The sequence below is a fragment of the Oncorhynchus masou genome, chromosome 29, assembly GCF_036934945.1.
Source record: "Oncorhynchus masou masou isolate Uvic2021 chromosome 29, UVic_Omas_1.1, whole genome shotgun sequence".
NCBI classification, from domain to species: Eukaryota; Metazoa; Chordata; class Actinopteri; order Salmoniformes; family Salmonidae; genus Oncorhynchus; species Oncorhynchus masou.
The window spans coordinates 68,995,226-69,004,934 of NC_088240.1; the positions used below are offsets into that span (position 1 = coordinate 68,995,226).

A 9,709-nucleotide genomic window follows, 5' to 3' on the forward strand; every position below is an offset into this window, starting at 1 on the left:
TACATGCTGTTTTTAAGGGATTAAGTATTTGGTTTTAATATCATCACCTTGAAGAGCATAGTCAGAACTACACCGTTCTGATTATTCCATATTTGGCTCTATCAGCGTTAAACAACAAGTAACTGCATGTTTTTCATGATCAGTAAACATCAATTGATCATGAATTTTCAGATGCATGTCACATAGCTTGCTTCGTCAGAGGTTATGCTTTTGGAAAGAGCTTGACATTAGCAAGTCCTCGTCAAATTATCATTTGGACTACTGTAATCACCTCTAGATGCCAAGCAAATTAAACTATTTGGATATAGACTTCTAGTTTATCCCCTGAAAGTTAGCTTGGTAACTAGCCATATTGATGTCATCCGTTATTGGCTAGCCAATTTGACGTGGTCCATTATTCATGTTTGTCAGCAGCAATTGCGATTTTAAACACCCAATTGTTTTTTAAAGGGTTTATGTTAGTTAACTTCACTAAGTAGGTCTGTTGGTTGGAGAGAAAAAAAGTACATAAGGTCTACTTAGCACTATGTTTAGCCAACTGTACAACGTTTCTACCGGTAGCTTGCAAATTAAACGTCATTATCAGCTAACAATAGGCTTACACTGGGAAATGCGGCCTTCTGCTGCTTGACAGGCAGAGCCCACAGAGGATGGGGAAATGAACCTAAACCTCTCATATTTATCAGGTATAGTTAGTTTACTTTTCACTCAAATATCTAACTAAAGGTTGAGACGTCAGGGGAGCCTCAACATATCTGAAATGACATGGCCAATTTATGTTTACTGATCATGACAAGCATGGATACTTGTTGTTTAACTCTGATAGAGCTAAATGTGGAATAATCTGAACTGTGTAGTTCTGACTATCCTCTTCATGAGGTTAAGATATTACAACAAAGTAGTTTTAACATTTATTTAACAACCCCTTGAAAACAGATTTTTGTTGTCAATGGTTTTAGTGGCACTGGGGGTCTCCTTGCCCCCCCAGCAGGCAAATCTTAAACTCTGCACTTTATTGTGACATTTTATTGATAACTATCCGAGGGAAATTGAATTAAAGTGACATGTGCAGGTGAAGTCCTAACGGGCTCCCCAAACAGCCTCTTCTGTATAATCCTTAATGCAGTGGAATTAATGCAGACCTTAATTATGTTAAATCACAGCTATAGAGCTTATTTGCCTACTTATACCTTTATGGGGCAAGCAGTGCAATATACACTTGAAGTCAATAAATCCACCACTACCAATACGCTGTTCATCTGTCTTTAGTTTGTTACAATAATGACACTGCAACTTTAAATTTTTCTAACTCCCAGCCCAATGCAAGGAAGGAGGATCTGTTTGGCCGTCCTAGTCAGGGCCTGTACTCGTCCTCGTACACAGCAAGCAAAGGCCTGGCCGAGTCCACCCTGGACCGCAGCTGCATGGAGGTTAACATGGGCTCCTCTCAGGTATACATAACACACTGCGCGCCCTGACAACACACCAGCTCTAATACGCTTATCATGCATCCTTCCTTTATCCCTCATCCCTTCAATCAACATGCATCCTTCCCTCATCCCCCCTTTTCTCCTTTCTTGAAGGAATCACTGGTCTAACATGGATGGATTGGTGAAAGCAATGGAAACTGGAAAGCTTGTCAATCCATGTTAGATCGGTGATTAGTACTTCATGGAAGGAAAAATAGGAGAGATGCATCAAATTATGGGAGCAGAGCCACAGTCTTCACAGTACATTTCCATCATAGTAAAAAACATTCATTATAGCACCATTCACTACAATCACAGCTGTGTTGTGTCCTACAGATCCTACCCACCAAGATGTCCTACTCAGCCAACCTGAAGAACGTGATGAGTATGGAGACTAGTCAGCGCGGCAGAGAGGACCAGCCCATGGACCAGGAGCTAATGGCTCCAAAGCCAGGCCCCTCACCCCATGATCTAGCTGCCCAGCTGAAGAGCAGCCTCCTGGCTGAAATAGGCCTCACTGAGAGTGATGGCCCCCCGCTCCCTTCCTTTAGGTATGGTACACGTGTCTTAGTGGCTAGTAAATAAATGAAAATCCCATCTCGGTCTGCTTTCTCAGGTTGATCTCTTTTTGCTTCAGTAAGGAAACAATGAATATAGTTAGGTTACATAAATAAATAAAACAATTCTCCCTTTTTGCGTCTTACAACTGCATATGTAAATGTTCCTTACGCTCCCATTTTTGGTATTAACAAGGAAGTCACATCTCTGTGCCCTCTCCTGTGTTCTCCAGACCCCACTGTAATATTAACTAGGAAGTATATAATCTATGTCCTCCTCTCCAGACCCCACTGTAGTTTCATGGGGATGGTGATCTCCCATGACATGCTGCTGGGCCGCTGGCGTCTGTCTCTGGAGCTGTTCGGGCGCGTCTTCATGGAGGATGTTGGAGCAGAGCCTGGATCGGTATGCACACTCAGGGATTGGTTTAAACACTTAGTGCCTTGCGAAAGTATTCGGCCCCCTTGAACTTTGCGACCTTTTGCCACATTTCAGGCTTCAAACATAAAGATATAAAACTATTTTTTTGTGAAGAATCAACAACAAGTGGGACACAATCATGAAGTGGAACGACATTTATTGGATATTTCAAACTTTTTTAACAAATCAAAAACTGAAAAGTTGGGCGTGCAAAATTATTCAGCCATCTTTTGCTGCGATTACAGCTGTAAGTCGCTTGGGGTATGTCTCAGTTTTGCACATCGAGAGACTGAATTTTTTTCCCATTCCTCCTTGCAAAACAGCTCGAGCTCAGTGAGGTTGGATGGAGAGCATTTGTGAACAGCAGTTTTCAGTTCTTTCCACAGATTCTCGATTGGATTCAGGTCTGGACTTAGAATGGCCAAGTCAAACACCTGGATATGTTTATTTTTGAACCATTCCATTGTAGATTTTGCTTTATGTTTTGGATCATTGTCTTGTTGGAAGACAAATCTCCGTCCCAGTCTCAGGTCTTTTGCGGACTCCATCAGGTTTTCTTCCAGAATGGTCCTGTATTTGGCTCCATCCATCTTCCCATCAATTTTAACCATCTTCCCTGTCCCTGCTGAAGAAAAGCAGGCCCCAACCATGATGCTGCCACCACCATGTTTGACAGTGGGGATGGTGTGGTCAGGGTGATGAGCTGTGTTGCTTTTACGCCAAACATAACGTTTTGCATTGTTGCCTAAAAGTTCAATTTTGGTTTCATCTGACCAGAGCACCACCTTCCACATGTTTGTGTCTCCCAGGTGGCTTGTGGCAAACTTTAAACAACACTTTTTATGGATATCTTTAAGAAATGGCTTTCTTCTTGCCACTTCCATAAAGGCCAGATTTGTGCAATATGCGACTGATTGTTGTCCTATGGACAGAGTCTCCCACCTCAGCTGTAGATCTCTGCAGTTCATCCAGAGTGATCATGGGCCTCTTGGCTGCATCTCTGATCAGTCTTCTCCTTGTATGAGCTGAAAGTTTAGAGGGACGGCCAGGTCTTGGTAGATTTGCAGTGGTCTGATACTCCTTCCATTTCAATATTATCGCTTGCACAGTGCTCCTTGGGATGTTTAAAGCTTGGGAAATCTTTTTGTATCCAAATCCGGCTTTAAACTTCTTCACAACAGTATCTCGGACCTGCCTGGTGTGTTCCTTGTTCTTCATGATGCTCTCTACGCTTTTAACGGACCTCTGAGACTATCATAGTGCAGGTGCATTTATACAGAGACTTGATTACACACAGGTGGATTGTATTTATCACCATTAGTCATTTAGGTCAACATTGGATCGTTCAGAGATCCTCACTGAACTTCTGGAGAGAGTTTGCTGCACTGAAAGTAAAGGGGCTGAATAATTTTGCACGCCCAATTTTTCAGTTTTAATTTGTTAATAAAGTTTGAAATATCCAATAAATGTCGTTCCACTTCATGATTGTGTCCCACTTGTTGTTGATTCTTCACAAAAAAATACAGTTTTATATCTTTGTTTGAAGCCTGAAATGTGGCAAAAGGTTGCAAAGTTCAAGGGGGCCGAATACTTTCGCAAGGCACTGTATACTGTATTATATTTATAGTATTTCCCCTGCCCCAAACCATTAATACAATGAAATCCACAAAAATATACAGCTAGACATAGATAAATAAAAATTACCTTTACCAAGATAATGAAAGTTTATGAATTGCCTGGCTGGGCTGTTGAACAGTGCATTGATGATTCAAATGGAACTGTTAACAGGCTTTTCCCTGTGGATTATCGTGAATAACTAACAGCTATCAACCAATCAGCATCCCGGATCCAAATGTACTCTTTTAGAACGGTAGACAAGTCACTATAGCTCTACAGCTTTCTGTCCCCAGATCTTCACAGACAAACATGTAATAAAGAAAAGGAAAATTACCAAGATGAGAGCAGGACTAAAAAAAAATCTGTTAAAACATTAAAAACAGTTGACGATCTAACCAGACATTTAATCCTGTCTGTCTGATCCCGTCCCCAGATCCTGACCGAGCTGGGGGGATTTGAGGTGAAGGAGTCTAAGTTCCGCCGGGAGATGGAGAAACTCCGTAACCTCCAGTCTCGTGACCTGGCCCTGGAGGTGGACCGTGACCGTGACCAGCTGATCCAGCAGACCATGAGGCAGCTCAACACCCACTTTGGCCGGCGCTGCACCACCACACCCATGGCTGTGCACCGCGTCAAGGTCACCTTCAAGGACGAGCCAGGCGAGGGTAGTGGCGTGGCCCGTAGCTTCTACACGGCCATCGCCCTGGCCTTCCTGTCCAATGACAAGCTGCCCAACCTGGACTGTGTGCAGAGCGTCAGCAAGGGCATGCAGGCCAGCAGTACGTGTCATCACGATTACAACTCAAGTATGACATTGAGTATGAAACTACTAGCGTCAATTTATTAATTACTTAACCCAAATGGCAGTTTAACATGGTGACTGACAACTTACTGCTACCACCACTCTGGGGGAAGCAAGAGGAATTTCAGAGGAGAACAGAGATATCTTTCCTAAAGTTTCCCTCTGTGTGTAGATCTGATGCAGCGGCTGAGGAACAGAGACAGGGAGAGGGAGCGGAGGAGTGGAGGGCTCCGAGCCGGCTCTAGGAGAGACCGAGACAGGTGAGAGACCAAACAACCCTGTGGTTGTGTTGTCATTAGGACATGTTGCCTTTCAGAAAACATTTGACCTTCATGTGTCAGGCTGGAGTTACACTAACTGCAACTAAATTTGCTTGAAAGTTGCTTTGAGGTTGCAAGTGACATCTCAAGCAACTTTGCTGATACACGAAGTAACTCAAACGTCATTGAAATTGTGTGCAACAGCCAATCAAATTGAAGCTGCTATTGTCATTATGGTTTGATAAGTCGTACCTCAGCTAGTCAAAATGACCAAGCTAGCAATAAACTAAGCTAGCTAGTTGCAGTCATTAACCATGACTTTCCATGATGCCAATATTTATATACAGCTCCCGTTTGGCTAATGTCTCTTCTACCAACCTTGATCACGGTTGCCGCAGCACTGACAGCTGTGTTGACTTGACAACTGGGTCAGTTGCGAACCTTCAAATGGATCATGTGCAACGCATTCATTTTGATTGGCTGTTGCTTGCAACTAGCGCACAGTATTTTTATTTATTTTGCAACTGGATGCAACCACGTTGTAGATTAATTGCTTATCAGTTGCTGGTGGTGTTACACAAAGCAATTCAAATGCAACATAGTTTGAAAGTTGTAACTATAGCTTTATACATCTCTACTCAACTACACCGAAATAACATTTTACACTACATTACATTTAAGTCATTTAGCGGACGCTCTTATCCAGAGCGACATACAAATTGGTGAATTCACCTTGTGACATCCAGTGGAACAGCCACTTTACAATAGTGCATCTAAATCATTTAAGGGGGGTGAGAAGGATTACTTTATCCTATCCTAGGTATTCCTTGAAGAGGTGGGGTTTCAGGTGTCTCCGGAAGGTGGTGATTGACTCCGCTGTCCTGGCGTCGTGAGGGAGTTTGTTCCACCATTGGGGGGCCAGAGCAGCGAACAGTTTTGACTGGGCTGAGCGGGAACTGTACTTCCTCAGTGGTAGGGAGGCGAGCAGGCCAGAGGTGGATGAACGCAGTGCCCTTGTTTGGGTGTAGGGCCTGATCAGAGCCTGGAGGTACTGCGGTGCCGTTCCCCTCACAGCTCCGTAGGCAAGCACCATGGTCTGAGCCGAGCCAAACCTAGCTGACCTGGTTACGCATCCACCATAGTTTCTGTCCTGCACTGCATTGTCTCATGGCGGCAGTCTGTACTGATCTGTCTGAACTCACAGACACTCATGGATAGCTAAAAAGAAGTCCAACTACAATATGCTGTCCTAACATTCAAAAATGTTACCAAGGTGACATCATCCACTGAACCCCTGTTCATCCTCAAGCGTCAGTTAATCTTACCAAAAATGATGAACCTGTAGCTAATATTTAAAAGAGTAATGAGGGTGTCTTCACTACCTAATTCTATATCTAGCTAAGGTGTTTTGTGGTGGTAGAATCCGTATTCATGAAATTCTTTATGTACGAACATTTCTAATCAATCCATATGAAAACACCAGTTCACACTCTCAATGCTGAATACTCCCTCTAGCTCTATCAATGCACATGAGTTTTCATGATATCTGTTCTGCTGTGATTAGTGTGCTGAGTTCTACAGCACAGCTAACTGCTCTCTGCAACGTTATCGCGTTGGCCAAATGTTACAAAGTAGCGAGGCACAATGGCAGCTGTCTGTTGCATACATGCTGATTTCTGAGAGTCCCATAATCCTCGTTCTGTACAACTTAATCGACAAGCTGTTAAATTAAATACCGTATGGCCATTCAAACAAGCTTGTACTAGGCTGTTAGCTGGAGCATGGTTTGCCGTAGTAGCCAGAATTAGGAACTAGTGTTGAGCAAAATCTAGTTTTATAGATGAGGTTCCACGTCCTACAAGACCGATCGGTTGAGGGACGAGCATTGATCTGGCGTAAGACAATGGCCTGCACTGGCCAGTTTGATTCTGGTCGGCACGATGGTGTAGAACGTTTGCGGGCGCTAGCTAACCTTCCCTTCTGTGTGTGTTCCAGGGACTCAAGGAGACAGCTGTCCATTGACACCCGGCCTTTCAGGCCAGCCTCTGAGGGGAACCCCAGTGACGAACCTGACCCACTACCTGCCCACAGACAGGCCCTGGGAGAGAGGCTGTACCCCCGCGTCCATGCTATGCAGCCGGTACCTACCAGCTTTACAACAATCTAATTCTAATTAAAGTATCTTATATATAATGCATAATATCTATATACAATCAAGGAATACTGTATGTGATGGGTGGTGAATAAGTGAAAACCTCAGGACAGTCTACATAATGTGACTGACTGGTGTTGTTCCTTCCTCTCCAGGCGTTTGCCAGTAAGATCACAGGGATGCTGCTGGAGCTCTCCCCAGCCCAGCTGCTGTTGCTCCTGGCCAGTGAGGACTCTCTCAGGGCCAGGGTGGAGGAGGCCATGGAGCTGCTCATTGCACATGGAAGGTATAGTACACTGTCCTATTCACCACTCTGTCATTTTGTTCTCAAAATAGCACCCTGCTCACAGTGCACTACTTTTGACCAGAGACCCTTTATGCTATATAGGTAAAAAGGTGCCATTTGGGACGCATCGTCACCATACACAATTTCAAGGATGCCCTCTTTGCCTGGTCTCCCTTGTGAAAGCTTTTTTTTTTTTTTTTACCTCAATAGGACAACCTGGTTTGATAAAAATAAAGGATAACCTGACTAAAACCCCTCTCTCCTTCCACAGGGAAAATGGCGCTGACAGCATACTGGACCTGGGTCTCCTGGAGGCTCCTGAGAAAGCACAGGTAAGCTTCAGCTCTCCATCTCCGGCCCCAGCTCTGTGGTCCAGGAACACAAGTCATTAGACATGCCTGAAAGAAAGTTTTATGAAAAATAAAAGGTATGTGGCCTTCAGCCTCATGACATTCATTTACTGGTTAGATTTCTGACTGTGGCTGTTTTTAGAGGTTTACTATAACATAATACACATATTGCTCTAATGCTCTAATAGTAACAGGATATAGGGGTCTGTTTGTCAACATTTCAGCCTTTGCAACCTTTCTCAAGACCAGTCACTTATATTTTACTGGGTGGCACTGATTATAATTATTTTACGGCATAATAACCAAAAATGTGTCAACTTTGTCAATTACGAATAGTTGTTGCTCATTTCCTGGTTGTAGCAGCAGGAGAACCGTAAGCGTCATGGCTCCACCCGCAGTGTGGTGGACATGGAGCTGGATGACCCTGAAGACGGAGATGACAACGCTCCCCTGTTCTACCAGCCCGGGAAGAGAGGCTTCTACTCTCCCCGGCCCGGCAAGAACACCGAGGCCAGGCTCAACTGCTTCAGGAACATCGGCAGGTAAGTCCTAGCATCCCATTCCCTTTATAGTGCAACCTGGACCCATAGGGAATCTGGAGTGCAGACAATATTTACTTGTATTCAGGGATAAAACAACTAAATTATATGTAGCCTACCTCAGAAAAAACTTAAATACTTGGAAATTCTTTCTCTTTTTCTTCTCTAGAATACTAGGGCTGTGTCTGCTGCAGAATGAGCTCTGTCCAATTACCTTGAACAGACATGTCATCAAGGTGCTGCTCGGCAGAAAGGTAATGACTTCCACTGTTATATGTGCACTGTTGTACACTGCAATATGGAAACCACTATATCTGGACTTGTACACGGATAGAGTTCTCATCAGTATGTGTGTCTGTGAGCAGGTGAACTGGCATGACTTTGCCTTCTTTGACCCGGTAATGTACGAGAGCCTGCGACAGTTGATCCGTCACTCTCAGGCTGGAGAGGCAGAGGCTGTGTTTGCAGCCATGGACCTGGCCTTCGCCATAGACCTGTGTAAGGAGGAAGGGGCTGGACAGGTAAAGAACTCACAGGGAGAATATTTCACATGCAGTCAACTCAACTCAGGAAGTGCACTTTGGAAACATTTTCAGTCCCGGTTTTTCATTTCGTTATTTTCGTTATAAAACTGCCAGGTTTTGCATTTATCAGAAGTTGACTGTTTTGAAAACCCTTCTATTCTGCAGTCTAATTGTGACTGAGAATGTTATGAAAAATCGCATTGCATTATTAACATGACGTCTGCTGCCCATGGCTCTATCAGGTGGAGCTGCTGTCAGGTGGGGTCAACATGCCTGTGACTCCTCTTAACGTTTACGAATATGTGAGAAAGTACGCCGAACACAGGATGCTGGTGGTTGCCGAGCAACCTCTTCATGTGAGTTGTACACTCGTGGCAGTGTGAATTACCATTCACTATAATAAGGGGAACCAAGTGGGGCAGTCTGTATCGAGTTAGGTCTAAAGTGAGCCTGGTCCCAGATCTGTTTTTGGCATGCCATAGGAGTTTCCAAAACAGCAAATCGGACACCAGTCCAGTCTAAAGCTGGAGTAGGGATAAGCCTAGATGTATACAGAGACAATATCGTAGACTGTAAATTTATGTGAGATTAATACCTTGTTCTCTCTCAGCTGATGAGAAGGGGATGGATGTGTACTGTATATAAAGATGTTGACATTTAATGTTAATACTGTTTTGTCTCTTCTAGGCGATGAGGAAGGGTCTGTTGGATGTCCTTCCTAAGAACGCCCTG

The 9,709-nt window shown here is 44.0% G+C and overlaps 1 protein-coding gene across 17 annotated transcripts in view; it reads left to right on the forward strand.

The window, feature by feature from the left end:
- Window positions 1-9,709, forward strand: part of LOC135520396 (E3 ubiquitin-protein ligase UBR5-like) — a 44,521-nt gene that overhangs the window by 33,502 nt on the left and 1,310 nt on the right. For 8 of the 17 annotated variants that reach the window (XM_064945926.1, XM_064945930.1, XM_064945927.1 and 5 more), the window contains 13 exons: window positions 1,317-1,451; window positions 1,806-2,020; window positions 2,312-2,432; window positions 4,498-4,882; window positions 5,039-5,126; window positions 7,122-7,266; window positions 7,434-7,564; window positions 7,836-7,896; window positions 8,275-8,456; window positions 8,623-8,707; window positions 8,819-8,974; window positions 9,220-9,333; window positions 9,665-9,709. The exon at window positions 9,665-9,709 is cut by the window's right edge. In XM_064945926.1, the coding sequence (XP_064801998.1) occupies window positions 1,317-1,451; window positions 1,806-2,020; window positions 2,312-2,432; window positions 4,498-4,882; window positions 5,039-5,126; window positions 7,122-7,266; window positions 7,434-7,564; window positions 7,836-7,896; window positions 8,275-8,456; window positions 8,623-8,707; window positions 8,819-8,974; window positions 9,220-9,333; window positions 9,665-9,709 (1,863 nt within the window). The remainder of the gene's footprint in view (window positions 1-1,316; window positions 1,452-1,805; window positions 2,021-2,311; window positions 2,433-4,497; window positions 4,883-5,038; window positions 5,127-7,121; window positions 7,267-7,433; window positions 7,565-7,835; window positions 7,897-8,274; window positions 8,457-8,622; window positions 8,708-8,818; window positions 8,975-9,219; window positions 9,334-9,664) is intronic. The other 9 variants (XM_064945932.1, XM_064945938.1, XM_064945934.1 and 6 more) reach the window with 4 other exon arrangements.